This window comes from Pholis gunnellus (assembly GCF_910591455.1).
Source record: "Pholis gunnellus genome assembly, chromosome: 18".
Taxonomy (NCBI): domain Eukaryota; kingdom Metazoa; phylum Chordata; class Actinopteri; order Perciformes; family Pholidae; genus Pholis; species Pholis gunnellus.
The window spans coordinates 3,269,583-3,288,623 of record NC_136545.1 but is presented as its reverse complement, the minus strand read 5'-3'; the positions used below and the strand labels follow the sequence as shown (position 1 = coordinate 3,288,623).

At 46.5% G+C, this 19,041-nt stretch overlaps 2 protein-coding genes across 2 annotated transcripts; one reads left to right on the top strand and one right to left on the bottom strand.

Annotated features, from left to right (window-relative positions):
• Nucleotides 1-343: 343 nt before the first annotated feature.
• On the top strand, nucleotides 344-10,967 carry taf1c (TATA-box binding protein associated factor, RNA polymerase I subunit C). The gene is made up of 15 exons (XM_079179408.1): nucleotides 344-684; nucleotides 1,521-1,632; nucleotides 1,864-1,913; nucleotides 3,275-3,364; nucleotides 3,826-3,887; nucleotides 3,966-4,216; nucleotides 4,362-4,493; nucleotides 4,577-4,694; nucleotides 4,771-4,842; nucleotides 4,934-5,069; nucleotides 5,420-5,548; nucleotides 7,197-7,395; nucleotides 7,541-7,678; nucleotides 8,321-9,762; nucleotides 9,982-10,967. The coding sequence occupies exons 1-15, from the start codon at nucleotides 556-558 to the stop codon at nucleotides 10,201-10,203; spliced, it is 3,282 nt and encodes a 1,093-aa protein (XP_079035534.1). The 5' UTR covers nucleotides 344-555; the 3' UTR covers nucleotides 10,204-10,967.
• A 403-nt stretch (nucleotides 10,968-11,370) lies between these two features.
• On the bottom strand, nucleotides 11,371-18,725 carry ccng2 (cyclin G2). The gene is made up of 8 exons (XM_079178577.1): nucleotides 18,637-18,725; nucleotides 17,261-17,421; nucleotides 16,858-16,995; nucleotides 16,318-16,568; nucleotides 15,776-15,854; nucleotides 15,544-15,642; nucleotides 14,466-14,665; nucleotides 11,371-12,441 (listed from the first exon to the last, which is right to left on the bottom strand). The coding sequence occupies exons 2-8, from the start codon at nucleotides 17,363-17,365 to the stop codon at nucleotides 12,309-12,311; spliced, it is 1,005 nt and encodes a 334-aa protein (XP_079034703.1). The 5' UTR covers nucleotides 17,366-17,421; nucleotides 18,637-18,725; the 3' UTR covers nucleotides 11,371-12,308.
• Nucleotides 18,726-19,041: the final 316 nt, after the last annotated feature.

Here is a 19,041-nt window from a genome sequence, read left to right as displayed (position 1 = left end):
TGAGAACGTTTTGAAAGTCGATTTGAATGATATAACGTTACTTATTTTCGTGTTACTTTGTTTTTTGTTATCTTACATGTCAAGTCATCCTACATGTTACCTTGTCACTTTGTTGTTTGCCGAAATAGACGTTTCGCTCTCATCTCCTTGCCATTTGGGTGGTAAAAAAATAAAAAATCAGACCGACCGGAAGTCTTATTGTTGTTTTTCCCAGCTGCCGCCATGCCGAGTTTGACTGTCGTTTCCTTGCCGCCAGTGTGCACGTGTTTGGCGATACACTGAGGATTTCGGATCATTCTACCCCCGTTTCGTGTCTTTTCGGACTACCCTGTTTGCTTCGACGTGTACTGCTGGTCGTCTACGGCGCTGAACGCGTGTCATGACGATTGGAAGAGGAGAACCATCTTTATTTATCTGTATTCGTGCTAGCTAACAGAGGAGCTAGCGTTAGCTGAGCCGGGAGAACAGCATGTCCAGGCTTGTTCCCAGACACAGAGAGAGAGTGAAGGAACGACGACGCATACGTCGTTTGAAAACCGGACCGTTATTTTAAGAATGACAAATGCAATGGATTACCAGTTCCCACAGCAGCTTTTCCCCTCGTTTTACAACTGCGGACCGCCGGACTTGGTCCTGAAACACGGCGCTGGAAACTGGGGCTGCTATGACCGAGTCCTCCCTCAGGTGGGTCAGCTGTCAGCTCGTGGCTCTGAAGTGTAGAGACGACGGATCTACAAAAGCCAGGCTCTGTTGTGACAATACTTACATGTAAACTGTCTATTAATAATAAAATAAAATGTCATTAGGGAGACGGATGCTGTAACCTTTTGTTTCAAAAACATATACAAATATATAAATAATAAAAAATATTTACCAAAATATTTTTCTTCGGCTATCCCCACGTTCTTTATCAATGGATGGTCATCAAGATGTTTTAATAGTTTTGCATTAAGTGAGGAATGGTATTACGTATTATAGCCCTACTGCCAAAGAAAAATACAAATTCAAAAGAAAAAACTGCTGAAATAATAATAAAATATGTCATGTAAAACCGAGCACTCTGTCATCAGTTAGAACTAGCCTATGTCTGCTAGGAAGAGAAACAAATGAAGCTCTGCATGATGAAGAACACACACAGAGCGAATCAAAGTTCAAATATTGAGTTAAAACTGGGAACGTGCTCCTGTAGAACCCGGATGTAGTCCATTCGGCAGTAAAACACACAAACTAGAAACACCAGTATATTTTTTCCAGTGTGTTAGATGTCTGGTCAGTTTCATGATCTTGAAAATCCTGTTTGATTTCCACTCTTCACAGATCAACAGGAAATATCACTGGTTATTATAAAAATGTAGATTTTGCTATAAACACCAACATTATCTTCTCAGATTTTACACCGTGGCGGTGACGTTGCTCTCTTTTGAATAGAATCTGCTGGGATTTTGGACTGGATCAGAACTTTGAAGGTGTCGTCTGCACCGTCAGACTCTCTTATTGTTTTGTTGCGCTTGTGGTTTCAGGGCGGCTCGGGTCCCCTCTCCAGCTGGACCTTTACATCCAGACATCAGGCCAGAGGGGAGACGTGGCGTCACACTGAACCGGTACCAGTTCCCCTCATGTCTCCTAAAAACTGTGAGTCCCTAACGGTCCTTTTGCTTTTACCTCACTGGGTCTCAAGACAGCGGTCCCTGTTCACCCTCCAGTTCAGATCTGGAGTGCTGAAGGAGGTCTGAGACTATACTTAATATCTGATGTGTGTAGGGATTGGGATGGTCAATGATGAGATGGCACAAAATTCTGTTGCAATTTTCTATATTTCGTCAGTAATCTGTATGCGTGTGTATTTGTAAACATTTTCTCCAGGTGTTCTTTGGCCCTCGAAGCCTCCAAATCCGCTGGACTTCACAAAACATGTGAGTACAACAGTTCAACACATAACAAACCCACGTATCACACTTAAGTAGGGCAGCAACTAACGATTATTTTAATAATCGATTAATCTGTCGATTATTTGTTCGATTAATCGATGAATCGGATAAAAAAAAAAAAAAAAAGCATTCATTTCCAACCCTTTATTCAAAAACAGAGCTGACAGTGCACATTCACAGAGCAACACATCTTCACAAAGTGCACAAACAGGTTGCTCGAACATCCCTGAGCTGTTAAAGTCATTATTTAAAACAATACATTTGTGAAAGTCCCAGATATCACAGACAGTTGAACGGCTTTCAGGCCGATAAGCCACGCCCCGTCTCCGGCGCGTCCAGCGCGATGCACGCGGATGAACACAAATAGTCCCCGGCGATACCGGCGGCGCGAATGACGCGAAAATAATACAAATCGCGTAGATCAACTTCCGGTATTGTCATGGCAACGTTTATATGCCGGTCAGCGTCAGCTACAGAACCGGGGTCCTGTTCCGTTATTCAGCTGCTGTGAACACTCTAACATCTCCGCCACTTATTGAGTGGCGTAATAATCGCGCGACACAACGAATCGGTAATGAAATTCGTTGCCAACTCTTTTAATAATCGATTTTTTTCGATTTTATCGATTCGTTGTTGCAGCCCTACACTTAAGACATGTGCATTATGTATCTTTTCTAAAACCTTAAATGCATGTGCACATTGCTTCATACCGCTGGTCTTCAGTGACCCGGCACTTGTAATTTAGTTTCTGGTTGCTACCAGACAGCAGGAACCTCCGGTTCGCAAATTGAAGTCGATGAGGAAGTGCCTTAAACTTGCATTATTTCTATTGACCAGCAGGAGGCGACGACTCTGGTTGCAAAAAGGAGTCTGATTGTATAGAAGTCTATGAGAAAATGACTCTACTTCTCTCTTGAGTTATTACCTCAGTACACATTGTAAACATGAGTTTATGGTCTTAATCTCTAGTTTCAAGTCTTCTTCAATACAGCATGATGTCCATTTAGTAAATTATGGTCCATTAGAGTCAAATAGACCATAAAGCAGGGGATGCTTTAGGGCGGGGCTACCTTGTGATTGACATGTCGTGACCAAAGCCATATATTACTCCTCTTCCGTCCAAATATGGTCAGTTTCGTTCACTGGTTGCAAAAAAAAAAGATGGCGACGGCCAAAATGTCGAACTCAAGGCTTCAAAACGTGTGGGTGACGTCACTACGACTACGTCCACTCCTTATATGCAGTCTCTGGTTGCCACAGACATGAGATGTGCATTAAAGGGTTAATGTGAGTGTGGGCCTTTTTTGTTTCACGTTTTGAGGTTTATAAACCGGTTTTGTATTTAGATGCAGAACTTCTTCTTGGACCACTGCAAGGACGCCTTCGGGTGCATGGGAGAAATTCTGAGCGAGAACTTCGAACAAGCACAGAGAGAGGTGAGACTCACAAGAGTGGTTTATTCTTTTTATTTATTCATGTATTTGTTTACTTGTCACGATTGTCAGGTCTCAGGTAGCGCTCTGATTTGATAGACTGAAATATGAAGAGATGTTAATAGTATTAAGACACTTTGAGTTCCGGTAGTTCTGTCTTGACCGCTCTGTCTCTGGGATATGTATAAATATATAAAGCATAGATTCAGATTTAAAACCATTTAAATCCAAGTTAATTAACAAAACATGTGTAAAATATTTCCATCATTAAGTGTCAGTTTATATTGTTAGGAGCTTCTTCACCTGTCGTTATTTAATCAAGCAGCGACTTATCCGTTTTTGGTAGATTATTAACATTTATTATTTAAGTATGAATATAGATTATTAAATGGAAAAAAGGTGCTGGTGTAAACGTAGTGTTGTCGTCAGAATGTGCGTGTGATGTTTTTTCTTTCTTCCTGCAGAGATACGGCAGAGAGTCGGTCTACAGCGTGAGAAGCGACCTCGACATGATGAAGTTTAAAATGTGAGCGGACCCGACTGATCGCTGAATGTCCCCGGTTGCCTGGTCGGCGTTTTTTCTCTTATTGTGTCTTTTGTGCAGGTGCCCGCATTCGTACTCCTCCAAATCCCTGGACGTGTACAGCTCCCTGCTGTCGGACGTGGTGCCCGCCGTGCCCCCCCAGCTGCTGGGCTCTCTGCTGCACGAGGAGCTGACGGAGCAGAGAGATCGCACGCTGTTCTCCGAGGGGGCCACGGGGGGGGGCCTGGCCTTCGTCCCCTTCTCACAGAGCGGCAGCGACCCTCAGCGGGGCTGCCTCCTCTACCCCGGAAACCAGGGCCTGGACTGCCTCAGTATCCTGCAGATCAAACACCTTTTAAGTTTAGGACAAAGACTGAATTCTCTTTTGTGATCGGCGAGGTCGACGTGAAGCGAAGTGGCGTTCTTCCTGCTTCGCGTTTTTTCTGCCGCCTCTGGTTCTTAACGAGAGTACCTCAGACTTCCACAGAGTGGAGCTGCAGCACCGCAGCGGGAGTTCTTCCTGTGTGGACGCCAGCAGCAGTGACCCGTTCAGCTTCCAGCTGAAAGGCCCCGTCAGACAGATCAGCTCCGTCTCCCTGTTCAACGACTGTAAGAGCGAGAGAGAGTAAAGAAACATTGTCGGCAGTGTGGTGTGCAGACGTTTGAACGTGTGCGTTTGTTTCGCTTTGCAGGCTGCGTCGCGGTGCGGTCCGATCACCTGTGCGGAGTCTGGAGGTTCGCTGAAACGGACACGCCTCGCCTGCTGCAAGTCGTCAACACCAGAGAGGTCGCGACCTGCGTCAGCGTCAGGTGAGTGCTCACCGGCAGCCTCGAGGGTCGGAGACGGGAAGGCTGAGGAGAAGGTGTTAATGTAACGTCCTGTCAGTCCTCACGTACTAGGTGAAGTTCTGGTGGCGAGCGAAAGCGGGGCGGCTAACCTGTGGAGCGTCGGCAGAGGGTGAGGAGGCGTTTACTGAATCTTCATGCAGATAAATATCTGGTTCAATCCTTCTGATTTCTAAAATGAAAGGGACTCTCATCACCATCAGGATGCAGAAGGTCCGGGAGGAAGACGGCAACCTGTACTTCAACGCCAAGTCGTCGTGGCGATGGTGCGAGTTCTCCGCCCACCCGAGGGTGATGGTGTATGCAGACAGGACGGGGGTGGAGCTAACGGATATCCGGGTGAGAGAAGAGGTGGCGGTAGTTGTCTCAATGTTTTTCAGTGTGTTTTTACCCAAAGAGCACCGTGTAAATTAATGACTCACACATTTTTTATTTTAACTCCATTTATTCTGCACTTTGTGGAAAACAACTGAACAGCGTGCAGCAGATTAAAGAAATAAAAGCATCTCTGCTTTTAACTGGACCTTCTCTTCCAGATGACTTCCTCCCTCCCTCTCTCCTTCATGCCTCTCCTCCCACACCCTTCCTCTCTCTCTCTCTCTTTTCCTTCACCACCCACTCCCTACGTGTCATGACTCATGTCCTTTACCCGGTTCTGACCCGTCCCCCTTTCTTCCGTGTCCCTCCAGGAGAGTCCGGCCTCGAGTCACACTATGTTCCGTATCAGCAACACCCCGGAGTGTCGCAGAGGGGAGAGGCTCATTCTGTCCAGATATCTGGGAGACGTCCACACCTTCCAGCACCTCGTCACCACTCAGGTAAATCCAAACAGGGGTGTATTTGTTTTAGAACTGGCCTGTTAGAATTACAGTTGGGCGTAATTGAGGGGCGTGGACGCTGTTAGTGACATGCGGGTGCTGTCTCAGTTCACTCACTGCTAGATATCTGCTCTGCTACGTCACCTTGGCCTGACGATCCACCTCTTTACTTTTTTTATTTTTTGGGGATCAGCCTGGAGTTAGGCTGTGTCCTCACTGATGAGATGGCCGGAGCCGCCCACTTTGAGCTTCTATGGCTGAAACCCACAAACTTAGTTTGAAATCTAGTTGAGGTACTAAAGTCTCCAAAGATATCAAATATTTCTGCTGGATCCTAAAGGCATGTCGAATATTTCCAATTCTTGGAGTGGTGCAGTACCTGCTTGTTACCACTAGACGTCAGTGTTCTCACAGGTTTAACTCTGCAGGAGGAAAGCACGCTTTCAAAACCCAAATTTTGCGGTTAATATAATTTAAAGGTTTGAATTTCAGAGCAATATTCTAGCAGCAACTATGTATGTCAATATATATCTGAGTAATGTCTACAGGAGCAGAGAACGAAGTTGCTCTCCGTCTGTGTGTGTTCTAATCCGAGCTTCTCTGTGCTTTGCACACGTAGCCGGAGCCACGTGGGCCTTTTTAATGCATGTGAGTGTCTGTTGTGTCCCACTGGTTTAGCCAACGGCCGGCGCTCTGCTCTGCGGTCGTACGGCCGAATGGCAGCGTGGAAGAAGCAAAGCGTGACACGGTGGTGGAGGAAGTGTTCAGTACGATTTTTGTCATAAACGCATACGTTTGTGAAGGAGTGAGCACACGGCTGGATAAATGAGTCTTGGATTATTATGCACGAGTTGTGAAGAGAGTTTGTAAACCGATTGTTGTGATATTGTTTATTGTAAACCTTCGAACCCATTTCCCTCAATTCATCAAGGCGTTACTCCGTTTTTTTGATTCTTTGTTGACCGTGGAGGCATGTGAGAAAAGTCAAACACTGTTAGGTCCGTCAGCACTGTTGGTGCTGTTAGCATCGTTGGCTCAGCCGTTGCCATATTGAGGCAATCTCTCGATCATAGATGTGCACTGTTGCCATTGATATATCAGGGCTCTACTCATTAAAGGGCAATCACAGTAATGCATCTCTTCTTTGACATTAAACTTACAGCATGTAGCCACAGGAACACAGTGGCTGGGCTAGAGGATCACTAGAGAATTCAGAAGCATAAGATGCACATGGAAGCAGAGCAGAGACGGGGGCGAGTTGTGCTTCTTGTGTTCATCTCATTTAAAATGTGGACAAACAGCCTTTTGGGGTTTCAGTTATGGGGTTTGTTTGGACATTTTGCACTCCCAGAAATTGCATCTATTCAAATCAAAAACGTTCGGTCAGTCGTCCACTTTGGTCCAAACTGAAATATCAATTATTATTATATTAATATACATTTTTTATGAACTATTTGATGGATTGACATCATGGTCCCCAGAGGAACAATGACCTGTGGCCATTTCCTCTAGCGCCACCAGCTGGTCAAAGTTGGTCACTCATCTTCCCCTCATCAGATGTTAGCATGCTAACATGCTAAACAAAGATGGAGAACATTGTAAACATTATACCTAACATGGTTGATCTCTCTGTCTGTTTGTCTCTCAGTACTCGGCCTACATCATGGATGAGCGTTTCCCCTGCATACCCATGCTCAAGTGGGATCACATGATGCAGTCCCCACCCATGTTTTGTCATGCTGTTTGTGACTCCGCCTCCTCTGGCTCAGCAGTGGGCAGGGCTAGGACCACTAAGGTCCTGCTGGGCTCCCAAAACTCTCAGGAAATCACTCTGCTGCAGTACTCAGGTCAGTCGATCAGACAAGTTAGTGTTAAACAACCTGGATGATTCAGTGTGCTGGTCCCTTTGTAACCTTGTGTGTGTGTGTGTGTGTGTGTGTGTGTGTGTGTGTGTGTGTGTGTGTGTGCGTGTGCGTGTGCGTGTGCGTGTAGGAGGCAGAGCGGAGGCCACGTCCAGTCGAGGTCCTCCTCAGGCGCTGCTCAGACCCAGAGACAGTCTGAAACACCTTCCTGTCCAGATCCCTCACCGCCTGGACCTCGCGACCAGCAGGTTGTCCTCACCTGCTGCAGGTACGGATAGACAACGGGGCAAGACGTGTGTGTATAAGAGTTCGCTGTGTGTGAGGCTGAGGCTACATCCACACTACCATGTTTCCGTTTTAAAACTACTCCAGAGATACGCCGTTTCAGTTTGAGAACTCTGGGTTGAGTCGTAGTGAGGAAGGGCAGAGACGGGGACCTTTTGAAAACGATAACGCATGTGCTACTTGAGTCTTGACGTGTCCTACTCTGATTCGTCACGCCGCCAGAAGAAGACAAACAGCAGCCTTGTAACTACGTTTAAAAATAGCTTGGGTTATCTTTTCACCACTAAATGTGTCTGTCTGAGTGTGTGTGTGTGTGGGAAATATAGAGGGAGATCTTAATTTCAAAGACCTACATTTTGAGAAGGATCCTTAAAGGAATACACACACAAAAATGACCATTTGTCCATCAACTACTCACCCTGTTTATGGTTATCCATTTACAAACTCAAACTTGTAATCCAAGTCTGATTTATCCAGTTGTACGCTCACTACTTCCCCAAACACATGCCTCTCTGTTAAAGCCTTGCTATTTCTAAAACTATTGCATAATCAGTCTCATGCTAATAATATTCTTAACTTTTTGTATGTCACATATGTTGTGGCTGAACTTTGTTTTTGTCATCAGGTCTGACTTGTATCCAGAAGAGAGGAGGAACAGAGTCCGGTGGCGAGGAGTGCATCTGTATCCTCCAGCTGACGGAGGCGGGGGACATTTTCTACCAGACCCTCGAGCCTGAGCTGCCGGATGCCTCTAGACCTCCGGCAGCAGAGGACGAGCCGCCGCCACAACCGCCTCTAAAAGAAGCCACAGGTTCAGGGGGGAAACCGGCCCAACGTCTCCGACCGCCAGATCCTCGGCTGGTTATAGCGGACACGTCGAGCGACGAGGGCATTATTGGACCGACCCAGGGCCCGGCTGTGCCAAGATTTGTGGCTGAAACACCAGAGAGGGAGCAGCGAGCCCCGGACATGCACTCTGACTCTTCCTCTGAGGATTCAGAGCCCCGAGGGAGAGGTCGTTTCCTCAATAATTTGGGGCTGCTGGTCGTCGTCAACAACGACGATCCAGAGAACGCGCGTGAGAAAGACGGAGAGGTGGGTAGAGATGGCGCAGAGGAACCCGGCAGCGTGGCGGAAACCGGCGGCTCCAGCAGCTCGGGTCACGCTGAGCGGCCGACTCCAGTGGAGCTCAGCGACGGCGCTCTTGTCACGTGGAAACGTTGGCTCCAGAAGTTGGTGCAGAAGAGTCGCAAGAAGACACCCCGTCCACCCTACCCGCAGCACCTCACAGTCAAAACCGAAGACCTGCTCCTACCGGGCGGCGAGGCGAGAGATTTGGCAGACGAGGAGCGAGCGCAGAGCCTGAGGCGTGACCTGAGAGCGTGCATGTCCGAGCGCTCGCTGCTGGTCCATGGCGCCGTGTCCGCTCCCTTCCAGGCTCCAGGCGCAGTAGCGGTGCCGGACGCGGTGGACACAGAAGCCTGGAGTGACGAGATCAGCCACCGCCTGACCCTCTCCTGGCAGGGCGAGGGGGCGTGGCGGGCGTGGTGGGAAGAGCGGTTGGGGCTGAACAAGAAGGAGAAGGTGAATGCTCTGAGGAGGAAGAGGAGGAGGGAGAAGGAGGCAAAGAGAGCCGCGGGCCGATGCCTGGACCTGTCCGGGAGCTTCACCTCGTCCGTCAGCTACCAGTCGAGGCTGAGCGACTTCAGCGACTTGACGGGCTGGTCCTCCGCAGTGAGCCAGGAGGCGTGGTCAGACGGCGATGGCCATCTGTCCCAGCCGAAGGGCTTTTTGGAGAGCAGGGAGGCGAGAGCCACTCCGCCCACCACACCGTCCGCCACGCAGACTCGCACTCCAGTCGCCACGCCGCCAACCACACTGTCCACCATGCAGACTCGCACTCCAGTCGCCACGCCTCCCAGCGTTCGGTACAAACAAGGTGACCAGCAGACTCCCAGCAGCACCCTCGCCCCGCCCCAGACACCAAAACGGGAATCCACGCCGGCCAATCAGAGGAGACTCAGACGTCCATTAAACGACTACCTCAGCTCTCTGTTTGCACCACAGGTAAGAGGACGGTGTTCAGTGTCATGTCGGTCTGCCGTTAACGATTCCACCGACAATTCTGTCCGGTGGACGCAGAGCAGGAACAATAACTATTGTGTTAATTCCACCTGTATAGCTGTGTTGATCCAATCTGTGCTGGTTACCATTTGTTGTGGTTCTGGTGAGCAGGTTGTTGTGATAAATCAATATGTATAACCACCCCCCCCGGTCTGTTTCTAGGATCAGCCCTCGCAGCCTGGCAGTTATTTCCTGGATGGGGATAGCACCGTGGACCCTCCAGCTCCACCTCCACCCGTGGCCCCGTCCTCCCAGAGGAGCCTCCGGTCGGACCTGTCGCAGGCCGCCTCCCTCCGGTCGGGTCTCTCTCCGTCTCTGCTGTCCTCACAGGGTCGACCAGGGCCGTCGCAGCTCAAGAAAAAGAAGTCTCGAATGGGATTTTGATCTTCACGCGGTGCGGTGGGGGGGGGGCCGCATCGTTAGGAATACGCACTGTGTTCTTAAACAAGAGGCTGGACTGACCAGACTACAACATAAAGGAATGCTTTTTGTCTCTTCAGCTGCCTCAGGATTTGTGAAGTGGAGTTACATTCATGTTAATCAGTGGGATTGTACGCACAACAAAACAAACTGGATCTAATGGAGGAAGATAAACGGACTGCATGGTGGAGTGATCCCCAAGGATGTCTGCACACTGGCCCAAGAAGACTGACTGCAGACCAGTTTGGTAGGACTGAATGAAGTGTGCGTGTGTGTGTGTGTGAGTGTGAGTGAGAGATATGTAATGAGGCGTTCACACTGCATGTGACGTTTCACTGGTTCATGTCTTAACTCTGTCATAGAGAGTTAACATGGTGGGTTGATTCCAAACAGGAGGAGAGAGATGAATAACTGGAGGCTGCTGCTCTCTGGACAGTTGAGACTTTTGTAACTTTACAGTCTGAGATAAAATGTGAAGTTTAAAGTAGCGACAAACAATGAGAATAGTTGGAACAAAAGGAAACTGCTCTATCTGGTGGGAATGAAATGAATCGTGCTTCTTAGACCTCAGAGCTCATTGTGTGTTTTGTTAAAAGTGAAATCTTATTTTTACAGTCTGGGTTTCTGTTCCTCAGAACTCTCAGCTCTATTTTTACTTCAGTAAATGAGAGTAGATGAATGTCTGCTTCTCTAAACCCACCGTGTCTCTGAACAACAGGACATTATAAAGCTCTACAGTTGGTATTCATCAACAATAAAAATGTTGTGGATTTTTCCCCACGTTGTGACTTTATTTATATATATATATATCTCCATCTATCTCAAATGATCTTTTTGTCATGCATTGATGGATATTTAAATTCACTGACAGACCGGTTATCTGTCAACCATTTACTGTGGACACAGTGAGTAAATTAATTCATTTATAGACTTTTTCTCTTAAAAAAATTGTTTATATTCATATATCAACAATTCTCTAAATTAAATTTAGAGATCTTTAATTCTTTCCCTAAATATCTGCTGGAGGATTTAAACTAAATCAGTTCACTTATCTGCATCTGGTTCAGTTTGTGTGAAGAACACGGAACAAAGCAGCTTGTTGTAATAAAAAGACAGACAACAGATTAAAAAATAAGATTTCTTTATAAGATTTTAGACTTTTTCAGTACAGGTGACAAAAAGGGAATAAATAACTTAATATCTACAAAGAACTATTAACATTTTTTTTTTTTTGTACATCATTTACAGTTTTACATGTTTTTGTATTAACATTTTTTTAATTTTCTAGACTTAAGTCTGTTTTTACACCGTCAGCATTCCTTCGTTCCATACAGCATTCTCAGTTTCAAAACACCAAACGTCTTTAAGCGACATCCTAAAGGGATCTACTTTACACTGGAACCAGGGTCATACGTGCACACACACATCCACAAACACACACTCCTTAAACGTTCATCTGGAACAGCCTGTGGTGTCGGCGAGGTCTCGAATCTGAACCTCCGCTCCCTTTGAGCAAGGCACGAGCTCTGAACACTCGGTGAACAGTTTGACACAAACTCAGGCCTCCGGTCAACACTTCACATGAGATTAAAGAAACTCAACTACAGAAGAGGAGAGCAGACGTGCTCACTAACTGTTTTTACTTTCTGTTATCCAGAAGATGTGGAGGGTTCATAACTTCAACGTTTACATCCCCATCACGGACCACAGCCTCGCTCAGCTTCTTAGCAATCAAACCCCTTATTAAAAGCATTCTTACAGCAATAACAGTCAAAAAAGAATCCACCTTTCTTCTATTAAATAAATACAACATTTTGGCAAATGATCTTGTCGACCACGTGAACCGTTTCTGGTCTGAGGTTGAGATGTTTCTAAATGGGACCCCGGCGGAGGTCTGCCCGACCTTCACATGTCTGCGTCCTGGAATGTGACATCTTAACATCTCTACAAACTAACACTACCAGGAGGAGATCGGACTGCTCCCCCTCAGCACCAGAGCTTATTAAACAATAAATTAAAGACTTCGGGGGTAAAGAAGTTAGAGGGGGAGACTGGGAGGGGGAGGCATGTCAGGCGTGGAGGTGTTGGCGGTGTTTTTGGCGGCGGAGGTGCAGGGGGAAGAAGGGCCCTTCAGCGTCGCTGCCCAGAGAGCTGCTGAGAGACTCCTCACCCGAACTCATCACGTCCTCACAGGAGTCCTCACTGCAGAGACAAGGGGGGGGGGGGGGGGACTGTTGGTTAATGTGGTCACATGACAAACAAAATTTAATAATTTCAGTGATCTGTCGAATCAAAGTTCTTCTTAAAGACAATAAAAGCACATGGTATGTTGTTGTTATACATAGAATACAAGTTAAAGTAAATTTAATAAATACAATTTTAAAGTTTTTCTCAGACAAAACAGAGAATCTAAACAAGATGGACTTAACTCTGAATAAAGAAATATAAACTGATTGAGGAACAGATGAACTAGTGAAAACAAGCAGCACTTTGCTCCGTAATGACTCATGATGTTAACATTATGTATGCGTGACAAACTAGTGAAGCAGACTGCTGCAATCTGTCATCAGCTGATCTCATGTTCGGACTCAGCAGTCTGTTTAAAGAGCTGAAAGTTCAGATGTGAATCCAGCGTCGTAAAAACAGATTCAAACAAACATTTGACAGTCAGCAGCTTTCAGTATGAGCTGTTAATGATCAGTGTCTTCAGGAGTCAGCTGGGGAAAGTCTCCTCGTTTCACTTCTGTGTTTGTTTTTACACACACACACACACACACCAAAAGTTCCATGTTACATAAAGGCGAGGCCCTCTGGTGACGTCATGGAAACGTCTGTCAGTGGGACACGACCAGAGACACGTACAGACTCCCATCATGGAGAGCCAGGAGATACCAGAGGCCCTGACTAACTGTGTGTGTGTGTGTGTGTGTGTGTGTGTGTGTGTGTGTGTGTGTGTGTGTGTGTAAGATGTGTTGTTACAACACATCAGAAACTTTGTGTGTTGCCCCAGGAGTGTTACGACACACACAGCACACTGTAAAGAATGCTCCATTTAATCTGTCTGACTCTCAGCAGAGAGTCCTTGTTTTAAAAGAAAAGTTAAGCATTTCTCTTCCAGCTGATCCAAATTGAAACTGAACATAAATAATAAGTTGACATGATCCACCACGGCACATTTACTAATGTGTGCAGTTGGAAAATTAAGTGCCTTCAGTTTTTTTTTCTTTCATTTGTGGTTTAATTTGAGACGACAGACTACTGGACGGACTTCTTACAGTGTGTCTATCGGCATGGCTCTGCTGTACAAAACAAACATTTGGCGTGTGTGCGTGACACACAAGGTGCGTCTGGTATCTTTTAAATTGAAACGCCTCTGTTATTGTCTTCAGGATTGTTTGGTATTTAACGTCACATATCAGGCTGACACCTGCGTCACAAAGAAACTACAGTCAGATAGTTCAAGTTTGCTTTGAAGCAACGCTGAATACGTGCTCAGATTCTCAGTCTTACCAACTGACTCCTATGGACATCAGATAGTGTTCTGATTGTTGTTCTTGGCCCTCAGTGTTGGTGTGTTGTTCAGGTGTGTGTGAGGCTCTCTCAGTGTTGGTGTGTTGTTCAGGTGTGTGTGAGGCTCTCACAGTGTTGGTGTGTTGTTCAGGTGTGTGTGAGGCTCTCACAGAGTTGGAGTGTTGTTCAGGTGTGTGTGAGGCTCTCTCAGTGTTGGTGTGTTGTTCAGGTGTGTGTGAGGCTCTCACAGTGTTGGTGTGTTGTTCAGATGTGTGTGAGGCTCTCACAGTGTTGGTGTGTTGTTCAGGTGTGTGTGAGGCTCTCACAGTGTTGGTGTGTTGTTCAGGTGTGTGTGAGGCTCTCACAGTGTTGGTGTGTTGTTCAGATGTGTGTGAGGCTCTCACAGTGTTGGTGTGTTGTTCAGGTGTGTGTGAGGCTCTCACAGTGTTGGTGTGTTGTTCAGGTGTGTGTGAGGCTCTCACAGTGTTGGTGTGTTGTTCAGGTGTGTGTGAGGCTCTCTCAGTGTTGGTGTGTTGTTCAGGTGTGTGTGAGGCTCTCACAGTGTTGGTGTGTTGTTCAGGTGTGTGTGAGGCTCTCACAGTGTTGGTGTGTTGTTCAGGTGTGTGTGAGGCTCTCTCAGTGTTGGTGTGTTGTTCAGGTGTGTGTGAGGCTCTCTCAGTGTTGGTGTGTTGTTCAGGTGTGTGTGGGGCTCTGACCTCTCGCTCTCATCCCAGCAGACCTCTGGGATGGTGGGCAGCCCTGGGACGGTTCGGTAGCTGTGCAGGTTCTGGGCAGTCCGCCGCGACACGATCCACTGCAGCTTCCTGTGGTTGGGCTTGCTGCATTCAGGCGAGGCGTAGTCCGACAGACACGGAGCCACTCGCTCACTCCACAGCAGCAGCTCGCCGTCCGTAATCTGAAACCAAACCACGCAGCTCAGTTTAGGCGCTCGGCCCTCTGCCCTGCTCACTCACGGAAATCGGTGATAATAATCTTGTTAGTTAACGGTATGTTCCTATAAACGGTAACCTGGTTTCTTTTTTCAGGTCAGGAGGGTAAGAGAAACCAGGTTAAAACAGCGACTGACCAGCTGAAACCTGATCAGCTGGTCGTGCAACACATCAACTTTAAAGCGATTGGAAGTGGGATCACAGTATCACTGTGTCAGCAATGTAGCAGGACCTAAAATGACCCCGAGACACAATTTAGGATGAAATGCTGTAACATGACATTTAAAGTTCGGCAACAATTTACAATATAATCTGAAGATTTGACATCTTCCTTTGGGTTATCAGGTAGAGCGTGTCTACAAGCCTTTAAAAGCCTCGTTGCCTTCGACGTGTTGAGTCGAGCCGTCGCAACTCAAGACACCAGGTTCCATAACCACGGCTGGCAATACAAGAAATGCTGTGGACCAGAGCCAAGCCAAGAATAAATACACACACACACACACACACACACACCCCCCCCCCCCCTCTGTAGAATATGATTACAACATTCTACGTTGTGTTCACTTCCCTTTAAATAAAGTCAGGAACTTCCCCACCAAGCAATAAGCCTGCAGGCTGCGCTGCTGGTAAACACGGTTTGTTGTCGTGTTCATGTTAGTGGAGTTACAGTAAGGGTTCCTGTTTAACTGATCCAAGAAACGTTGAGCCGATACCAGCAGTGAAAAAAGAAATAGAAAACCGCTGAACTCTCATTTGCTCTCAAATGAATTATCTCCAAGCTGCTGTTGTGGAACAGAACGTTCCGTTACTGGAGGCAGCTGTTGTGTAATAACCTGGTGTTTACCTTTAGGTGTCTCTGGATGTGATGGGCTATCTCCAACATGTCCTCCGACTGGACGGCTGTGATCTCCTGCCTCAAGAGGGACAAGGCGAGGACGGACGGCTGCAGGGACAAACAAAAGAGACAGGAAGTGTTTGAGTTTCAGTGTTGTCAAACTAACGGCGACATTTGAAAAAAAAAAACAACACTAATTTCTTAGCTAGACTGCTGAGCTACTGTGATCCTGTCTTCCTACCTTTGCTTTAGAGAAGGAGATCCGGCACAGACAGGCTTTGAGTTGAGCTTCCAGCTTCTCCAGGCTCAGAGTCTCCTTCCTGTTCAGACACACAAACACACACACACACACACACACACACAGTCAGGTTTACGGTGTGTTTTCAGGTCAGAGATGTTTCCATGACAAACAGAATGAACTTTCTTTAACTCTGAATCATTGCACAGACTGCCCAAACTAAAATCATAAAAAACAAACTTGACTTGAGCTTGTGTTGAGCAGCATATTGAAAACAATACACCAGGTCAGGGTTATGCACGGGTGAAGTGTCAGTGCACTTCAGACACTGATAGTCGACTGCTGACCCCACATCAGCTGGAATCACCTTACAAACAAGCAGCGGTGTGGAGAAGCTCAGCCAATCAAATCATGGGGAATATCTTTGTGTTCGCACGCCGACCTGAACATTTCAGGTCGACATCCAGAGAAGTTCAGTAAATCCTGAGTGCGCCCCCCAAACATGATTGTGTTTTCATAGAAATTAAACTAAATGGTGGTCTCACCTGTCGGCGGAGTGCGATAGTGCGATCTGGTGGTACAAGTGCAGAAAGGTTAAGGCGGTGACGGCGTTGGACTTGAAGCCGAGCTTCTCTCCGACGATCTTCTCCATGCGGCAGAGGTCGGACGCGGTGAAGCGGCACTGTCCGATGCGGATGAGCTCGTCAGCGGGCGCCAGGTCGCACTCCTCCTCCGTCACCTTGGCCGCCATGTGGAGGCAGCTGACGCTGACGCAGGACAGGTGCTTGGGCTGGACCTGAGGGGGACAGACGCGGGTAAGAGACTGGTTGAGTACAAGATTTACATCATTGAGCTGGACCTGGTTACTTCAAGCCAATTATTTATTTATTTATTAAGATCAGGGAAAACAATTGATAAAGCAAGTAGGAGTTTTTTGGTGGTAATTGACGTAATAAAGACTATTTACAAACGAGATATTGTTTTTTTATAAATCTTGTACTCGTAAAATGTGTCACCAGGTCCCGTTAAAAAACGAGAGCCAAAGTGCCCCATGTCCGGTCCTATCAGGTGTGAGCTGCTCGTACCCGGATCATGGCCAGGAATCTGTCCAGCAGGTTAACGGCCAGGACGAAGGTCTGCGTGCTGTAACCGAAGAAGCTGGTCAGACTCCACAGGTCCTCCACTTTGGCGTTTCTGCACTTGGCCGAGATCCGGCTGTCATCCTGGAAAACAAAGACGTGTTGTTGATTAACCTGCTTGTTCTGCCACACTCTGCCACAGTGCTTCCCCACGTTTTGGCAGAAAAGTCTTGGAGAGGATTAGTCGCAGTAAAAAGCAGATCAGGCTTATTTTTTTTCACATTTTATAGTTTTACAAATAGATAAACAGGTCGATCGAAAACTTTCAAATGTGTTTAATGTTCAGAAGAGGATTTCCCATTTACGGACTACTGTGGATTAATGATCAATTCCCCCCAAATGTGCTCACCTCTTCAGTGGATTCGATGAGCCTCAGCCCCGTCTCTTTGGGCCGATAATAAGCCTCCTGCTCATAATTCACCCGCAGCTCCTTCATCAGTTTGTAGGCGTCCATGTCTGGGCTGGCACTGGGGGAAGTGATCTCTTGTTTTTTTTACCACAGTATCTTCACTGGAAGAAAGGGAAAACACCAGGGTTCAGCTCCAAAATATTACCACATATTCATGTCAAGTTCTCTGATCAGTCCAAAATACAATCTACACAAAAACACACAACTGTAATCCAGAATAGTGAATCAGAAGAAAGGCCTCCACTACCACAAACAAATGGGGTTTTCTCTGAGACCTGGGCAGCTGCAATCATTTCGTTATGTATCCATATTTGGTAAAAGAAGGGAAAAAAGCATGTTGTTCTGGGTGATATATCTTTGTTGTTTTACTACTGTGCTGTCTATTGTTGGCCTACGTGCTCTCCGCTCTAAGGGGTCACAGCCCAGAGCCCCGCCCACAGCCCTCAGCTGAGCTCCGGTGTCAGATTTCCTCCGGTAGACGCCTTCTCGGTCTTCTGACCGAAAAAGACAACAACAGCAGCTTTTCCCCGAGGTTCTGTCTGTTGCTTAACAACCTAAAACACACAATAAACACCGTTCTCTCGGCCGGAGACCCTCATTTTTATCGTTTTAGTTGATAATAACCGAGGAGGCTAACGGTCACCGCAGCTAGCTAACGTCTTTAAATCCTCTCTGAAGGGAGCGGGGGGAGGGGCTGTGTGTTTTAGTATTCCTGATTCCGTAAATCTGTATAAAACTGCACTGTTCGACACCATTATTAATATAAAAAAAGACTGTGTTCTGCTCAGAGTCTGCTTGTGGTGGTTTGTATTTGAGAATATAGAGTTAATAGCGTTGAAAAGATGTGCTGTGTACAGCGGACGGATCAGAGGATACCAATAACAGACCAGCAATAGCTGCATGAATCAAACCCTCTGTGTAAACGAATGTAAAACATAGTTGGTTTTAATCTTAACGCGCTTAAAATAAACAAACAGTCACTATAAATGCTACAATTTCTTTGCAGATATTGCAAAAGGAAAATACCCATTCCAAACGTTTTGGTCGATTTCTTTCCAAATTGTGCATTGGGGGATATATTTATTTGCAGAAGAAGAAAAGATACACGTTATCATTTTTTAACAATGATTAGCTTTTGTTAGTTAATAATATAGATAAACGGAGGTCGCATTATCGACCGTTGCATTTCATTCGCTTTCTTCCTTCTCTCCTCTTTCGAGTTAACGTCAGGGAGAAGAGACAAATGTAACGTTAGTTCACGTTGTCTGTGTATTAAGTATCATTTCAACAAAGAGTGTTTTAAAGGTTTATTCTACCTGTTATTGCAGGTTAAATCCACATATCTGTTGTCTTCCGCTGTGCCGTACAGTCCTTCTCGTCTCCTCTTCTTTCTTCTTTCTCTTGTTCTCTCTTTTGTTGATGTTCATAAGCTCACGCCCACCTACCAGCGTCACACGGAACCAACCAATCAAAAGGCTTCTGCTCAATAATAAAAACCAGCTCCTTTCGGACTTAACGGCATAAATAAAGCATAAACGTAATGTTTTGGGATCGTTTTGACTTAATTTATTTCATTTCCAGCATGCGGTTTGCACTTGAGACGATCTTTTATTCACCGATAAACGCCACTGGAATCTAAACACAACCTATCTGTTACACGATCCGATCTCCTGCTTCCGATCGATGTTTCACTTAGCCAATCATCGAGCAGTAGTTTAGTA